The 19783-nt window shown below is 35.5% G+C and overlaps 1 protein-coding gene across 1 annotated transcript in view; it reads left to right on the top strand.

Annotated features, from left to right (window-relative positions):
• LOC133529569 (homeotic protein empty spiracles-like) overlaps positions 1–19271 on the top strand; it is a 49160-nt gene extending 29889 nt beyond the window's left edge. Inside the window, exon 3 of the mRNA XM_061867316.1 lies at positions 18125–19271. Coding sequence (XP_061723300.1) covers positions 18125–18313 — 189 coding nt within the window. The 3' untranslated portion in view covers positions 18314–19271. The remainder of the gene's footprint in view (positions 1–18124) is intronic.
• Positions 19272–19783: the final 512 nt, after the last annotated feature.

Here is a 19783-nt window from a genome sequence, read left to right as displayed (position 1 = left end):
ATTAGCGCAGTTTAATTATAAGTGGCCAACGCCCATGCATCGTAAATGAATATAGTTCCAGAAACGGAAATTTTACTGATTAAATAAAAGTAAAATGTAAGTTTTTTTAATACCACGTCGGTGGTAAACAAGCATATGGCCCGCCTGATGGTAAGCAGTCACCGTAGCCTATGGACGCCTGCAACTCCAGAGGTGTTACATGCGCGTTGCCGACCCTTTAAAAACCTGTAAACTCCTTATTAAATAACACAAACGGGACTTAATCGCGTATTAAGTTTTAAATTTGCCTCCGACGTTTCGAGGACGGCGTTGTCCCCGTGGCCTCGGAGAAGACTGGCTAAAGTTGACATCAACATCTTCAAGCCGCGCGCGTTTGTGTTAGTTAATAATGTGTATAAATCGTGAAAGTTTAAATCAGTGTTCTGTAAACTCCTTATTTGAAGAACCCCATACTGTATACCCTCGGGAAAACCTCGGCAGGGAGCTCATTCCACAGCCGGAGCGTACACGGGAGGAAATTTCTCTTAAACCGCACAGTGCGCGACCATTTAGGTTCTAGGGTGTGAGGATGAACACCCTGCCGACGGCGAGCGGTGCGGTTATAGAAAGTGGCCGTTGTCAAACAATTCTTCAGAGCACAGCCCATTGTACAAGCGGTAGAACACACACAAGGAGGCAAAGTCTCTCCTTAGACTTAAAGGTTCAATGCCGCTTGTGAGTTTGGAATCGTCGACGATTCGTACAGCGCGCCTTTGGACTGAGTCGAAGGGTCCAAGCTGGCATCCAGGTGCTCCATCACGAGGTCATCTTGCGGAAATCGACCTAGTCATAGTAATGAGCTTAATATAGCTTATGTTGTTGTGATACTAAATAACGATATAGTTAAAAGGTAACAGATTGTGGTACTCGTACCTTCTATGTACATAAAAATAAAACACACATACGAGTAAATAAAGAACAACCATAATTCGAACGATAAGTCTTAAGCGACTGATGGTATATACTGTAATCTGGATACTTATTTTACGACTTCCTTCTTTCCATCTGTGAGTTCCTATACATTTACAATAAGAGTCAATCCTCTGCAATTCAATTGCTATTTAAAAGTACAGTTAATCTCAATAAATAAACCAATAAATATATAAATCATAACACTATTAATTACGTTGTAATTATAGTACAACGCTCGAAGTTTGGCACGTATACATACATAAATAAATAAATAAAAACGGCCACACTAATTACCTCAAACCTCAACCGCGCCCTGTATTCGCTCAGTTTTTGCCTGATAAGCCGGTTACGCCATACACGTCGCGCACCACCGACGGCAGTCAATGCAATAAGTGGACGCGGCTGTGACAGCTGTGTTAATCCTGTCACACTTAAGTTTCATTATATGTATACACTACACAGAGTTTAATCAAATATTCCAATACCTACCTAATTAGGGCAACAGTGTTGTGTACAGGTTAATGAAGAACGTTGAATGAGATGCGAATGAATGCAGAGCAATAACGGAATTTGTATGGAAATTCGATACTAACCCATTTTTATTGCAGTTGAATATCCAAGATTACAAGTTATTAAATATCTCGGCAAGTCTAATCAATTGAATGTCATACATTACTTGCTTTCAAATGTCAATGATGTTACTACCGGAACGCGGGCTACTCGTATAAGCTGTTTTAAATATAATACTGAATGATTTTTTTTTTCTATTCCAATGGTAATCATAAATGAGTAATAATATAAAGTAGGTAAGCTAACAGATATTACAACCGTTAACAGATTAAGGTGTTTTATTAAGCTATTTAATTAAATGAATTAAAAGCTCAGGTTGAGGATGAGACAAATACATGCATGAATATGGCAAGATTAGTAGGTCCTTATGTTAATTGTTTTTTTAGTTTTATGTTGTTTTAAACTATCAGGATTTACACATGCTTATTTGGAAAAACGGGACTTAATAGCGTACTGCGATATCTGATATCTAACCTTTGCGAAAGGTCAGCTAGGTCAGTTAGGTCTTACATCCGATGTCTTATTTACCGCACGTCGATCTACTGCATAAATTCGTGAGCAAGGATCTTGATCAGATAAAACTGATTCTTTTTCAGGAGAAACTGGATTAGATTTCTCTTAGTCACTAAAGTCGGTACTTTTATTAAGGTCCTGTGGTAAGAGAAACAGTTTATTTTGCTCCAGACAAGAGAAACAGTATGAGGACTCCCTACAAGTGTTTATCTTGTCCCCTCCCAATGTTTCTCTCATTCCATCTAACCTTACCCGAGTGACACAATTTATTATGAGATCGTCAACATGCTTGGCACGGCTGTGCTAAAAAGGCAAAATTAGCTATAAAGGCTAGTACGAGTAAGGCACTCAAAATTATCTTGGTTGTGACAACCCTTTGAAAATAGGCCTAACTAAAGATGATATAATCGTTTGCTATTTAGGTATATTTGGAGAGCATATGCTTTTTTATTCTCAAAATACGTGAAAACTGCGTGAAATTACAGGTCGGCTCGGCTTTTTATAGGTATATCAGAGATCATTTTCGACGTTATCAATGTTATCACTATATTAACATCGCGGGAAACGAGACCTATATTAAAATAATTAAGAGCATGGACTAATAGACATGTTCTTTGTTTTTGCTGGGAGCAGGAATGCTGCTCATTAATAAAACAATAGAGCATTAGCGCAAAATTGGCCGCCTCATGCAACGCGAACATACCCTGTTTTTATGAGTTGGATTGGTATCGGACACAGGCACAGTGGGTATGCACTATGCAGATTGTATGTAGATTCATATTTTCGTATTACTTTTTTTAATCTACAATCGACTTTTGAAATCATGTCAGGTTCTATTTCAACAGCATATTCTTAGTGTATGAGAAGCTCAAAGTGAACATATAAATAAAAAAGTATTTAAAAAAACATAGGTTCCTTGTTCGGTTGATCCCTTTGTATTTTTCAATGCATGTTAGCTACCAAATGTTAAAATGGGTAGTTAACATGCGTTCTATTTAATTTGAATAGAACAATTTAGAGCCGTAAACTCTTAGACAGTAATCGTCTCGCATCTCACTATCCGACTTCCAAGAGCTGATTTGTGTTTTCTGGCTTTATGTAAATAGTTTACTCTTTTACGCTTAAATCACGAAAAGTTCAAATCACGTTTTAAGGTTTTATGAAAACAAGCGAATTCAAGTTGTGCACGCCTGCTGTACCTTTGTGTGGTGCGCACGAGTGTATTACAGCGCTAATGTGCTGCGGATCTACGGAATCGCCGCCAATGGGCCGTGCTCGACTTTCTGATGCTAATCTTTTGCAACTAGCTGCTAACTAGCCTAGCCCTGCTACTTACTTCCATTCCGTATTTATAGAATCACACCTCATCCACTTCTACCACCCAGATGCATTAATGTCCAACTAAATTAATTAAACTCCACAGACATTGAAATAAATATAATAATAGATTTTTTAATGATTATATTACGAATGATAATCAGTCTCCAGCTACTAACCAACCTTTTCCCTGGGTCTGCTAAGTATCGTCGCCGCATCCTATATGTTAAACATTGAAAATGAATTAATAATTACTCTGCAGTTTGCTGAAAGAGCTCTTTGACAAGTCAATACAACATAGACAGTAACATCAACATCATATAAAGTAACGTGAAAAATACATAGCAACATAAATGTTTTATGGGCTTTTATAATTATTTATATTCTTCTATGGATGTCACTACTGTGGATACGTTTATAAGCTATGCTAACATTAGAGGCTTTTCGTACGAATAGAGACTGATTCCACGGTAGTGACATCCATAAAAAGAATTGTATATCTAGTATACATACCTACACCAAAATAACTCAGTTATTAGTACATTTTCCAATAACACTTAAGAATCAGGTCAGGTACCTTCAAATATGTATTATTATTTTAACCTTTACGCTGTTTGTCCTTCAGTTTTCAGTTCATTCACTTAGTCAAAGTAGTCAAAGTTCCTAACAAAATGTCAAGTGTTCATTCATACATTATTCATCAAATATCATTTTCATATAATTCTTATTCTACGCAAACCACAGGAAATTACCTTACTCGTAAATACAATCTTCCGGACAGCGATTAAAAACCGAATAATCGAATATAATCGATTAAAAACTTGCAATAATCGAATTATTAACGTAAACAAGAACTAATAGCGTGCAGCTGCTAGTTTACTTAATCGTCTGAAATTACGACAACCGTACGTCATATAAAATAGAGTAAAACAGCGCAGCGAAAATTGTGCAGGCACTATATTAACTGGCTTCGAACGTTTGGAATAATCTCTTCTACATTGTTGTTGCCTTGTTGAGACTATGTCGTTTTGTGTAAGATTTATTTGTTCCATAGTACTTACGCTGAAGAGCAATGAAATATGATGACCTGATTCATTGCTCTTATGTCTGTGTAGATTGACGAGATAAGGTATATATCTTTTTGCAAGTTCAAAAATCACTTCACTTACATTTCAAAATCTTATAATGTGACCATCGATAGTGACGCAACGATTCGAGTGCCCTCCTTATTTTATCATAAGAGTATGTGTAGCAAAATTGATCTGTAACGTGTACAATAGAACACAAAATTGCACTAAAATCTAAAATCTCAGTACGTACTACAAAATTTTGTACATCTATTGTCGTGTTTTACGATGTCAATAAACTGTCCACACTAAACTCACTGTACCAAGAGGTTCTCTCGCTTGTCGTTAAATGGCACGTTGGCTCAAACGATACATTACGTGCTTTCAATATCGGGATTATAGCCTGAGACGAGCCACGGGCGTGTTATCATATAAATATAACTGACTTTAAGTAGATCTTAAACCGTGGCAATAAGGTTCACATGTCAAACGTGTCAACGATGGTACACAAACGTAACTGGAATTTACTGGAAGACTTATAGCGATGACATTAAGTAACTAATCATTGTGTTTCTATCGCTATTCATACAAGATGGACATAATTATATGGGCTACATCCATACTAATACCTACCTAATACCATAATTGCGGTAGTAACTCTGTCTGTCAGTTACCTCTGCACGCTTAAACTGCTGAACCGATTAAGACGAAATTTGGTATGGAGATAGTTTTAGGCCCGGAAACGTCATAGGATAGTTTTAAATATATCATCATCATAATTCCACGCTAGTTACATATAAGTAAAAATCTATAAGCACTATACATTTCATGCAAAAAAAAACATAAATGATAAATTCTTTAAAAATGAAATATTATAAACAACAAACTTTACCTATACGTTAAAAATAACTGTTATTAAATAAGTTATTGTAAATTATTTATATTTAACAAGTTAACCTGAACCTTGTTTCCTGACATGTCGATTTATTCATTCATAATAACTCATAATATAAAACACAAAAACATATTTATGTAGATCTATACTTATACTTAACATAAAAAGCTGTTTCCTGCCTCTAGGTTCAATCTAGATTCTAGACAAAAATAACGACCGCTGTCAAAGATAATGCGTTTTTTATCCCATGACCATAATAGAGACCTAAACTATTGACAACCTAGGAAACCTGTTCTACTTATATAATTATATCAATTGACAGGACATTAATTGAGTAATATCCTGCCAATTATACAATGTGCGGGTACAAGTGAGTCAATAAATTAATGGCAGTTACATTGACATCGCAGGTAATTGTCTTCTTAAACATACAAAGCAATTATATAGTACCTAAAGATCAAATGTGAGTCAGATATAGCAAGCATTACAAGCAAAAACCATTAAATATAGTTAATCGTTTTTTTTTAATTCTGTTAGTGTGTTTATTTACTTATATTCTCATGACAATTCTGAAATGATGATAAAAATTGTGTTACATACTTAGGTCAACTTATAAAAGTATAACGTATCCAACTGACATGTATTTATTTGTATAAGTCGTAAATACATATATGTGTGACACTTACATACAAAAATAGCATACTGTGCACTGTTTAGACATATATACTTACTAAAATCATTGTAATAGTTATAATAGTTATGACTGTACCAAGATCGTTCCCAGGCTAAATGATGACGTGACAATTTTGAATCAAAATCAACCAGTTTAACGGATTATGTCATACCTACGCACCCTCAGCGCATGCGCTATTGACTCCATAATTCTTCGTTCATAAATCAACCTTAGTTCTTTGATATAAAACCTATTATCGCTTGCTCTATGACACCCCTATGCTTTACTCTGTGATCTGTTCTGGCGATTCTTATTCTTTTCAAATAAGGACCTTAGTACTTTGATATAGAGTTTATAGTTGCCTGATGGTGTAGCTGGGCGGGTATTAACACAACCCCCGTTGTGATTTTGATGTCGCCGCCGGAGGTTGGATTAGGGTTGACACATATAGTTTGCTGTCAAATGTCTTAACCTATGATATACGACGTCCAGATATTTTGACCTATGATATGTCACGACCATGTGTACAATATTTTATTAACGATTTTCTAAAATAGAAAGGTTTTGTAAGAGACGCAATTGGCGACAACGTGCGCGGCATATTAACAATATAATCGATAATTATATGCATGTGTAGAAAACGTAAAAAAGTTCGACCACGGTTGTGACTTGTGACAGAGGTTTTTATTGAACCTAGTGACAACCCTAGCAATGACGTCACCCCGGGGGCCCGTGGTAAGATGAGGAATGGTGGGAGTTCGTTCGTGCGATGTCTAGTAAAGGGTGCTTTCATGTAACCAGCATACTAGATATCATTTGTGTACCTACAGTAGTATGTAGGTAGTTTAGGTATTAGATAGGTACCTACTTACTTAGGTACAAAATTAATTTTGAACAAGCAGAAACGTCTGCGAACGATGCTAATAAGCTTAGAATATATTTAAAAGTGGAAAAATTACTGTCTTGGGTGAGACTCGAACTCACGGCCTCTGGAATATCGATCCATCATCATCATTATTTTAAATTTACTTAGGTACTGTATTATAATATATAATATAGATATTGCTAAAGTTTTTCAATGCATCCTACCTAAATAAATAAATTCTTACCTTATTTTGTCTTACTATTCGAAGGCAAGAGGCCATGCTGTCTTGGCTTCGAGGAGTAAGATTCGACACTTTCGTCATAATTTATGGTTACAACTTTTTACAGGGCTGGTTACGTGCGCCCCTGAATAGGTTACCGTAACCGCCCCTCCGTTAGGCGGCATGCTTTAAATAGGTTACCGTAACCGACGTACTTTAGCAACTGACATGATATACAAAAATAATTACGACCAGTTTAATACATATTAGAACATAGGGATGTAAAATTTTTGAAATATTTTTTTTATTACATTTTTCTTAAACGCCTACATCACGATTTTTTAATATTACCCTATTAACTTATATTCAAGGGTATCTTGTACATGAGCTCTATGAACGTAGGTATACATACGTGAGCTACTTACGTATATGTACGTAAATACGAGACACAATAAACGGTATACTACAAATATTATTTAGAGTTCCTTGCCCCGTCGATCATTAACGAAAAGCAATAAAAGATTTCCTCCGGAAGCGCATCGATTGGAAACAATTAAAACGGAAAAAGGGGCGTGGCGTGCGGCCACTATACTCACTATTGGAAAACTTCATCCAATTATGATTGGTATCATAATCATAATTATAATGAAGCAGCTTCTTTTTCTTCTTCTTCCTTGCCTTATCCCTTTATTTGGGGTCGGCTCTCCTCGTCCTTAGGCGCCAGGACCACCTGTCCTGGGTTGTCTCTGTGTTCAGCTGTGCCCGTTCCAGATCTTTGGCTACGGTTGTCCACCACGTAGCTAGCGGGCGCAGCAATGAAGCAGCATTCGAACAAAGAACAGTTATTCTTGATTTGATATTCTTTGGGGAACTTTCAGTAGTCTCAGTGCAGCTAGCACATACAATAAACAAGCACACGAGTTATCAAATTGATATCATATAAAGCTAAAAATTTTACAGTTTAATAGTTTGGATGCCGAGGAAATTATTTTGAAAATGACAGTGAAATACCTACTTATTTAGGGAAGGAGTATATAAACAGTATTTTCATAACAATTTGGAAAATTTGGATTAAAATTACATGGACATTAAAACAGTGGTTAGGGCAAATCATATTCACAATTAAGCGGTTAGCAAATAAATACTAACCTCACCTATAAATTAGTTGCACAGGAAAACAGCATTCTGGTAATAATTATTAAGGCATCTATAAAATCTTAAATAGAAGGTAGCTTATTAAAACTTGGTGTTTTTGATAAGTCTACTGACTACATGGTGCCCTAAAAATTTCAGCTCTGTAGCGTTATTTAAACTGAAACTACGAGGGTTCGAAAATCTGACGAAACGTGCCGAGAAAAAATATAGGCACTCCCTTTTGCCCTTTGTCTCGTCTTGTCTTGACATGGCCGTGCCCCCAGATTCTGCTGTGAAAGTCAGTATTTTTTGAGGGATTATTTATTATATTTCATCCTCAAACACTGATTTTTCTATAAAATCTACCTACACACTAACGTAAATATTGTACTGTACCTTTTCTTCCCCCAAATTAACAAGCTTAAGTGTCCGCTAAAATACTTGTTAAATAGCTTTCGTTTTACTTGATTGCTTTGGATAATATTTTTATGTTTTTTGTATTTTACCAAGTTCCCTTTGAGCTTTTCTGCTTTAATTAACTAGTGGAAACTGTTTTGGCTTGTGTTCTATTAATATTAATTCATATTATGTAAGATTGATAGCTGTTTGTTTCCCAAAATAAAAAGCTAATATTTATACAAAGATCAGATTTGAGAATAAAAAATCTGGTTTGGATAAATCATTGCTCTAGCTTCAAAAACCACGGAGGAAACAGTCGAGTACGTTTGTATGGAGAAATGACCACTCCTGTTGCCTCTTAATATTACTACTATGTACTAATACCGCTCACAAACACTTTTTCTATTAGATCCGATATCCACAAAAATGTAAAAAGAATAAAGGTCACAGAAAAGTCGAGTAGAGTAAATCGAGCCCTTAATAAATCCGAGTCCCAGACAATTTCCAGCAACAATAGAAATCTTCAGGCCGCCATCTTGGCTTTAAACGCGAACCGGAAATGCTGTTGAACGTCCGGTTTCCCGCCGGAAATGGACTCTACATTGTTTTCTTTCGTCCGGAAATGCTTTATGGCTTTGGTGATTATTGATTATCAATTATGTCATTTTGGATTGCATAATGCTCTATTTATGCGGTTATTTTGCGTCATAGTTTAACTGTCATTATTGAGGTAACGAATAGTAATATTTTTACAAATATTAATAGCTGCTTGTACATATGATTTACACTCGTAATAGTTGGTTATTTATTGACAATAACAATATACATAATGGATATATACAGATGATTACTATAACTAGCTTATATCTAAAATAGGCCCTTGAGGCATTGTACCAAGGATGCTGGCGGCATTTCCTCGTTGTATCGCAATACTGATACGTTGTGCGAGGAAGCCGCCAGCTCTTCGGTCACCAGTTACGTCAACCAGACGTTTCGCGATTTCTCCAAAAAAACTTGTGCGCGCTGGGACCCCCATGGACCTAGAGTTTCAACGCCAAAAGGTACAAAATGGTACTAATGGTAGAGACCGAGGCTCTTATATTTATTACGTTTCAAAATTTCGGTGCTTTCCGCCGCTGCGCCCGCTTTTACATTAGTCCGCTGGAGGTGGGACGGTGCCAGTGTGTCTACGCAGGTAGCATCCCACACTAACATCCGTCCCAAGCTCCAAGGAACCAAGGACACCCCATCAGGCCTCTTCCCAACTAGCAAAAACACGCTTAGAATAGTCTCAAGACTACAATTTTTTCGCTCTTATATTGATTTTATAGCATCATATAAGCCCGGATTTGGGCACAAATTATAAGCGTATTTATTTTCATATCGTTCTAATATCAGTCTAATTGAATGCTGCTTGCATTTATAGTAATCTTTCCAAAACTTATTTAAGCTACCTTAGGCTAATATCGCTTTTACGTAAGTATCTTGTAAGCCTACATAGGCTTATATTGGACCAACGTTAGAATCTTATGAGCCTAAATAAGCTTATTTAGATTTTTTGTAAGATCACACAGAGTTGAAACATTCTATTTGTGTGTACGAGTAAAATAAAGTAGCAGCGTGACAAAAATATGTTAGTGTAAGTATTTATCTAACTGTTTATGAATTATGTTTAAATATAATAACATGCTCGTTATCATCGTGTGTGTTTATGTTATGTTTTACGGTAAGTAATCACGTGGGAAAATATTATTTACTGCAAAGTAGACCCTATTTTACACTTCAAACTTCATGCGCCTGATCAAATATGGTATTTGTATCCGTTTATAAATTATTTTATTTCTTTATTTGTACTGATAGTCAGCCATAGCTGTAGGTGCATTTTTAAAGCGCACTATTAGACTATTATAAGATTATTTACACTAAATTCTGCATTCAGAATACAAATGATATGGCCATGTTGAATTAATTAGGGTTCTTTGGTTTACTTACTAAAACCCTAAATACATTTGTTTATCTTTACTAGATCACTTGACACATACTAATAAACTAAATGTTTATTTATTTATTTAAGTGACAAGGTTGGTGATGCAAAATGGTTGTATTTATGGATATAGACCATTACTTGATGAAGAAAGACTTCCGCATGTTAAAACATTTAACATGGCCTTGGGAAGAAACACAATATACAAGTCTTGTTATTAAGCTACTATGCCAATACATTCCAGGAGACAAATCATTAATTTGCACAATCTCTTTGTTTGTGTTAAGCAGTGTCCTTGCGTCCTTTGGTAGAACATTATTTAGTCTTCTGTTTAAAATAATTAGCAATCCATTTACTGCTGCATGAGGGATATTAAATTTTAACGCCCATTTTTGTAATTCACTTTTTAAGGCAAAATCTTTCTCATAATCTGTTTCGTCCTCGGTCGAAGATTTTTTTTCACTAAAATTATTAATTTCACAGTGTCCTCAACCTCTACATCTTTCATGCAAGCAGAACCTACAGAACCCTCACTAATATTTTCACCAAAACTACCTTGTCCTGGCAGGAGCTGTATATGTATTTGATTTACTTATGATTTTTTTGTACTTCTGAATTTTCCGCCGATAACCATCACTTCTCGAACGTTTTTTCCAGTTGTCGTAATCTATACCTATTTAAAATTACACTCTTACTTTAAATTACAAAAAAAAATAAAAATAAATATCATACTTACATAGTATTCCCAAAATCGATTTAAGATCAAACGATCTTATATTGATCTTGTCTTTTGTGATATAAGTATCTTTATCCTATATCACTCTAATATCTCACTAAAGTGCTGCTGTTGATCTTATTTTATGCTTGTTTATAGCTTTAAATAAGATCAGAAAAGTACGTACTTACAGTGTTCTTATGCTATGTTGATATTAGTCTTACATTCTTACAATAGCATTTATAAAGTCTAATATAAAATCAAATAAACTTTGAGAATGGAGATATAAGACTAGGTACTCTCAAGTTCAATGAGACTTCGTAAATGTTATTGTAGGACCAAGAGGCTTATAATAGTATTATACTATGTTGATATTAGTCTTACATTCTTACAATAGCATTTATAAAGTCTAATATAAAATCAAATGAACTTAGAGAAAGGGGATATAAGACCAGGCACTCTCAAGTTCAATGAGACTTCGTAAATGTTATTGTAGGACCAAGAGGCTTATAATAGTATTATACTATGTTGATATTAGTCTTACATTCTTACAATAGCATTTATAAAGTCTAATATAAAATCAAATGTACTTAGAGAAAGGGGATATAAGACCAGGCACTCTCAAGTTCAATGAGACTTCGTAAATGTTGTTGTAGGAGCAAGAGGTTTATAATAGTATTATAAAATGCTCTTATATACATATATAAGACTAGGTAATAAGACTGACCTTACTAAAGCCGGTACTAGCTTGTCTAAGACTAATATAAGAGTGATGATATGTTCCAAAACAATAATAAGAGCTCTATAAGCCCATCAGTCTTATAAAGTGCGCAACCTGAGACTCTTTTGCTAGTTGGGTTGCCATCATCCCTGATAATGCCAGTTGGCTCAAGAAGAGCAGGCAAGTTGGTTAGTTAGTTAACAATACATGTATATGTGTAAAGTACATTATTTTGGCACATATTGTGTGTACATATAAGTACCTGCTTTCATTTAATAACGGCAACTTAAAACATCCCCTTACAGCATTTTTCCATCGCAACAACTTTCAACGAAAACATGACATGAATCTTCTCCTGTCCCCGCCTTGTTTAACTATCCACCTAATATACGCAACCCGTACTTAGCCGGCCATTTGTCTTACGAGTCTAGATCCAGACCATCCAGACTTAGTTTATGGCCTCGATAGCGGGCGGAAGCGCGGTAAACGCGCGCTTTCCACTTGCGGTACCATTGTTAATGTTGTGTTAAGGGGTAAGCTTGAGAGATGACATTTTGTACATGAATAGCTTTACTTAGAGAATTTAGTTGTGATTAGGGATGAAAATTCCGGAAAAAATCAAATGTATTTTTTAGGAATATTACCATTTCATAAAGTTATGAAATGGTAATATTCCCATTTCATAAAAACCGTTGCATAAATAATACGGGTAGAATCATACGGCCCTTAAAAAAAAAGAAGTTGTTTATGGCGTTCTTTAATTTCTTTCCCCATTAATTATCTTAGTCAGTATTACCATGTATTACTCAAAGGTTGTCTGGAAGAGATCGCTCTTTAGCGATAAGACCGCCTGTTGTCTGCCTCTATCACTAATCAATAGTTTTTCTTTAAGCTGTATCTTTTACTGAGGTGTGCCAATAAAGAGTATTCTATCTATCTATCTTCTAAAACCATTTTCATGCAACAAGCACAATACTCTTAATCAATTCCTTCCACACAAAAGAAAAATAAAATATAAACTACCAATTTCTAACTTAACATTAATCAAACACTCACAAAGACAACGATTAATCTCCCGACCCCCTCGCACACCCCTCACCCCTATCACCATCCCTATTACCCGTAAAAATTGCAAATGGGGTCGCCCAATTTGTCGCATAATTCCCATCGCTGTCTCCTTCTCTCCTTAATCATCTCCCTCTCCCCGTAATGGCTCGACAATAAAGTAATACACGAATAAATAGCTTTCCGTTTAAATTTCGCTCCGAATTCACGCCACTTAATTGCTTGTCTCCCCTCTGTGTATCCATCCCTGTCTCTCCAGTTCACTTAATCGTCTGTCTCTTTCTGTGATCCGTAGGGGAGTATAATCGAGCACATAAGTACTTAATCGTATTTGGGGTTTGAATAGCTACCCTTTATTTATTCAGTGCCCTGGGTGTTATGAGTTGCGATTCTCTTTTCCCATTAAATTCATTGTTTGCGTTGTTATAACCAGAACATTGGGCCACTTATCTAGGAGACGGTTTTGTATTTGTGTGTGTGAGTTTGTGTATTGTGTCGATACACTGTAAAAGAGCACACACACAGGGGAGATGTGCGACTGTGTTGTGTAGGTACGCTGTAAAAGGGCGCACACAGGGGATAAGGCTCGCGGCAGATGCGTAGAGTACTCGATTAAGTTTATGCAGAGGGAAGCAAATTTGCATCAAATAGCTATAATTGTTTTATGGTTGTTTAAATTAGTTAGAGGGGTTGGTGTCGTTTTGGTAAATGATGCGATGATGTTTTTGTTATTTTGACCTTGTTAGTGATGAAGGTTCGAGTTAGGTATATTTCGTGTACCCTCAACGTTTTTAATATGTACTTCTTTCTTTTGAAGGTATTCTCTGAATTAATTGTAAGTGATTGTTTTTGTTTATAGTGATAAATTGTTTTCTTTGCAGATACAATATCCACTTTCAGTACCGACAGTATACTGCTAAGCGAAGCGTAGACTATCAAGTGTAGTTGATAAGCACTTATACTTATGCCTGATACTCGATTCTAGTGTTACAATTACTTATCGTTTAAAGCTAGTTTCGACACGAGCTTTGAAACTCTGATACCTCCTTATAATAGAAGTATCACGTTATGGAATCTATATCATGACTATAACGTCATAATCTCATCAAAATCATAATCTTTTGGGGTGAAATCCACGCCTTCAGGCGCCCCCAGGGGGTTGTTAGGGGGTAGCTAGCAGTGCTATGTAAAAACGAAAATACCTATTGGTCTGTTAGAAGATTTAGATTCAAGCTTTTCCCTAGTCTTGCTTTCAGAATAGCAAATAAACACTAAAAGTCTACATCGTTAATCTAATGCGTTTTTAGATAAAGAGGTAAACTTTCCAACAACACAACACGAGCCTTGTTGAGCTTACTGTGGGTCGAATGTCGACTAACTAACTATTTTGGCTCAGTGATCCAAAAAGAATCTTGACCTCCGAAACGATGTGTGTAAAATAATAAAATTGTGTTGTAGTATCTATTTAATCATAATATTAGGTAAGTATATTACAATCTAAAAACTCAAAAGCATTAAACAATTCAAAGTACTTAAACAGGTGAAATTCAAAATTACATATTTTGTTGTTCAGTACAGTGTTTTTTCGTTACTGTGGAACAAATCTACCATGAAATAGTACATTACGATACAAGTGCGAAAAATAGGAAATTCGAAACGAGTGGCGATAAATTAAAACACGACCGAAGGGAGTGTTTTAAATCGACACGAGTTGCGAATTACCTATTCGCACATGTATCGTACAACGTTTTACAGTACATATGGCCCTTTAAATGTTCGACACAGTAACGTAATATGCTACTTCTCGCACTAGTGCTATAAAGTAGCCCCATATGTACTGTAAAATTCCATAAGTATATGATTCTCCAAATGAAAGTTAGAATAAACAGGCGAAAGGAAAATGTTGCAACTTAAATAGGTAGGTACAAGGTGTCTTTGTTTTCTGCTTTTAAATGTCATTCTACACATCCTATACGCGATAGTTATGTAGGTACTAACGGTCACTGCTGACCATTTTTCGACCCTACGGCTTTGCAATAACGATGGCAAATGACAATAGCTTCTAACACATTATCTTATTTGTGTAAAAGGCAGTGCCTTTCCTTAAACGCCTTGCGTCAGCGACATTTGCGATCTGTTAGCCTCGCTAACGGACAATTTTAAACCAGCGATGATTAGTTAGCCCTTATATACAAAATTAAACCCTATCACTGTGAAATAAAGTTCTAAATCAGTTGGGATATATATTCCCTCTTGTGTTATAAAGGCTTAAGTTGCTGTTTAGTACATGTAATTTACGTTGTACAATTGCTTTTATGTAAGAACCATCTTTAGTTTTTGAAAGCTTTCCATTTAAGTACCATAAAGCCAAACTACACACACGGACAAAAGATATGTTGTGTTTAAGGCTATATTGTTGTTAAAGTTGTCGTAAGAACTGTGACAAAGGAGTGAGCAGACTAAGAGAGTTGTATAATACATATTAACAGCCCATAATGAAAGGCAAACAAGTAACACTCTCCGCCCATTTTCGAGTGTAAGTATGTATGTTTGAATGTTTTTCAGCCTTAGATATTCTGATGTGACAATAAATTAGTAGAATATTAAATTAAAAGTGGCAAATATCTTTACTCTCTGCTACACGACCCTACTCTCTTGCTGAGTTTGAGCAAATGTTGTATCTGCAAATTTGTCTTTTGCAATAAGCGCGCAAAAGCATATGAAATTGTATCATATGTTTTTGTGCCCTTCTGTTTCAAAATATTATTGCAGGTACATGGACTTTCTGCCTTTTGTAAATTGACGAACATATACTTTCCTCTATTGATATTATTTTTCCATACTCCCGATAACGACTCCGCATTCGCCGCTCACGCGCCATTGCGTCGAGATTGATATTTGATGTGGATGACGCCTAATGTAGCGTGACATGTTCCCTCGTTGTCGCACTCGATTGATCTTTCGTAAACCTTATAGTAAGGTAATAAGGCATATTGTTGCTCAGTTATGTTAGAACTCCCAGAGTTATATAATGTATAATTGATTTAGACGGGCTTGTGTGAAAATGATCGCTTTTGTTATGGTTTATGGTAATGTATTGGCTCGTTTGAATATTGTTTAGTTATTAATGATGTAAAATATTGGTAATGGCTTTAAAAGATAATTGATTAAATTAAGAGTGTTTTATGAAGAAATCGCCATATAAGTAACCTTTTATTTTTAATTATTGCATCATTCAATTGCTGTGATAATTAGCTATTAAAAACAAAGATGCATTTAGATTTATAATGCAGATGCATAGCAGCAGATGTTTGTTAACTGACGGTTACGAATAAAGAATATTATGAATATTTGACTTTGAAATCTTTCGCATATTACGAATAAGTTAAGAATACTGTACACTTAATTAAACTTTCTTGCCTTCTTTATGAAAGCTTTTCGTTAAATGTAAAAAAGTGTGTAGGTAAAAATATTCAGAAAACGCAGCTTGAATTCGGTAGCCATGTTTAAAACCCAATAAAAAGCGAGCCCACCGCTCAAATCTTAAAACAAACGAGCCATAAACATAAACCGCACAAAATCCAAACCAATAACCCTTATCTGGAATCGATAAATCATTAAAATATCGCAATAATAATAACTTATTAAAATTTCCATTAGCCCCGGAGCCAATGGCGTCGGTACAGCAATTCGAAATGTCAGTAAAACATAATTTGCCTTTGGATTGCCGTGAAATTGTGCAAATGTTATGGCTTACATTACTACGAACAAGTTATAAACTTATTATTTACCTACCGCTGATAAAGCATAATCGGAAATTACTCTTTTATTTTTGGAACGAGATTGTTATTGCTTTCTGTTTAAATGGAATGGCGTTTACTTTTATGGGGCTAAAACAATGTACGCACCGAGAGTAACACGGCCCAGAAACTTCGGTTATTACAGTATGTCTTTTACTGTAACCTACAACCGAAACTGCCAGTTTTTTCTCATTTAAAAGAGTTGTTAACATTTATACATTGTTGTTTAAACATCACCAAAAGAAAAACATGAACTAATTTTCTTTAAGAGGCGCAATCTGGTTTTGTAATCCAAGTCGCATTCTTTTAGTGCGACTCTGTCTGCCCTTTAAAAGTACGAGTAGGTTTATTGTAGGTTACAGTATTCCAATAGTAATTATAGATCGCCAAGGTTCAAGTAGGTACCTATCAAACATTTTATATCATATATCTACAACTAAAATACACACACATAAGATTTTATTGTAAATATCTCAAACACGATACAGCCATGCGCCATGAATAGATTTTTCGCGCCATTAAACTTGACAAATCGTTCAAAATGGCGGACGATTTTTACGCGGGAAATCCATTCTCCCTCGCAGTTTCGGATTTTCTTTGAATAGCGATGAAATATGATTAGGGAGCGATGTTCCCGACAATGCTGTAATAAATGGCAACGATGTCACGGTAGTAATGGTGCAGAAGGTCTTTAACCCCTTCGATAAAATGATCGTTTCAAATAAATAACTATTACACACAGTCACACACCCCTTTTGTATCTATAACAGCACGGAAATATCATATTATACTACTTTTATTACTTTTTAGCACTTGTGTAATTTGATGATAATAATATTAACCAATTAATTTTAATGTGAAATCACTGACTGTATTATGATTAACGGACGCATTGAAATATTATCCGTTATGCTAATTTTATGTAAGCTATTAACATAAAACAGTTTTACAGTACATATGGGGCTACTTTATAGCACTAGTGCGAGAAGTAGCATATTATGTTACTGTGTCGAACATTTAAAGGGCCATATGTACTGTAAAACGTTGTACGATACATGTGCGAATAGGTAATTCGCAACTCGTGTCGATTTAAAACACTCCCTTCGGTCGTGTTTTAATTTATCGCCACTCGTTTCGAATTTCCTATTTTTCGCACTTGTATCGTAATGTACTATTAAACTATAATAAGAAGCCGTTTAACATTGAACCATAGATAACTTTTTTTCTTGTTACAGGTAAAGGTGTGGTTCCAAAATAGAAGAACGAAACATAAACGTATGCAGCAAGAGGAGGAGGCCAAAACGGGAACCAAATCGGGTTCCTCGAGCAAACCGGACGAACAGTTCAACAATTCATATGAAGATGATGAGGAACTCATCGATATGGACATGGACGAACTAAGTGAGAGTGAAAACGAAACGTAGGAGTGAGATAGACAATCGACTGTAAATATCTATCGATAGATTCTATTTATTTATTATAGTTTTTGTAAATAGCTTAGCGGTAAGTAAGTATTTATTACGGTAATCGAATCCAATGGATGAATGTTTATTATAAGTAAAAAGATTAATTTTTAAATTAACTAATACAGCAAACATTGGTAAAAAAAGTAGAATAACGACTTCTAAACGCGCCCCAAATGAAGTTCTAACAATCTTCGTTGTCTCGACTCATAAATCATCATATAAAGCGTCCATTATAATTAAATGAAGGAAACCCAAATTTTAAAACGGTTTCAAAACGCCTTGTTAGCCACGAGTTATTACATAACATAATTGGTCCCATTATAATAGTTTTGGGACTAAATTAATTAAAAATGCCTCTTTGATGCGTGCTCTAGTGATGTGGGTATAATTAGGAGGTTAGATTTCGAGCGCTGATACGTATGTTTCTAAACGAAGGCTGTCAATGATAGAAAAGGATAGCCTGGCTTCCCATAAGTCAGAGAGAGATAAATATAGTTATGTGATGACGTTTGAGATTAGCGTTGGTCTGTGAGTCTATTATTAAGAGATGCGTTCAGAAACATATCTTGGGCTCGAATCGCGTTTCGTAATTGCTCGCGACGCGCCCAAATTGTTTTTAAACAGTTGACGATTGTTCTCCACGGCTATTTGTCTATGGTCTGATACGATCGGATTGGCTCGTTAGGCTTTCACGCGTCGCACACCTGCTTTAATTTTGAATTTGGAATCGACAACGTGTTAGGAATTTAAATTAATTTGTTCCAATTAAAGATTGAAGCCCTGTTTGAGATAAGTGGAGCGTTTTGGTTCTCGTACATACAACGAGATTCTTTCAAGATTTTATGACAAATGATAGCCCGGGTAAGTCCTGGAATTAACGCAACTATATTTTATATATTCTATAACCTAGAAGTGGTTATATACAATGTCAGGGCCCTTATTCGACATGCTAAAAGTGACGTTTCGTGTTGATTTCCATTTGATGTGGGAAATATTGTGACTTGTCGAATTGCTATCATCAACACCTGTCAGTGACCAATATCCACACTAGAGGCGGGGCGTTGTACCGGAATAGTTTTTGGAACAGGTTTTTTGTAATAGACTACTTTTAGCTTGTCGAGTATTTAAAAGTACGAACTTTGATTTCTGAAATAAAACAAATATGAAACTTTCATCACCTCGTACCTCCATTCTTACCGTTACTTTAAGCAAAACAAAATTTTGTTAACAGACGGTCGTCTGGGCGTCTGTTGTATCTAAAAATAGTGTAATAATATATAATAAAAATATGTCAATGGATTCATAGCCTTCACTCAAAACGTCATAATATTTCCGACCCCTACCGAAATAATAAGTCGATATTTGCACATATAATCCTTATTTGTAAGACGCCTAAGACCGGCAAATACGTAAACTGCCTATTGGGGG

Source organism: Cydia pomonella, chromosome 21 (genome assembly GCF_033807575.1).
Source record: "Cydia pomonella isolate Wapato2018A chromosome 21, ilCydPomo1, whole genome shotgun sequence".
Classification (NCBI taxonomy): Eukaryota; Metazoa; Arthropoda; class Insecta; order Lepidoptera; family Tortricidae; genus Cydia; species Cydia pomonella.
This window is presented reverse-complemented; position numbering and strand designations above follow the sequence as displayed.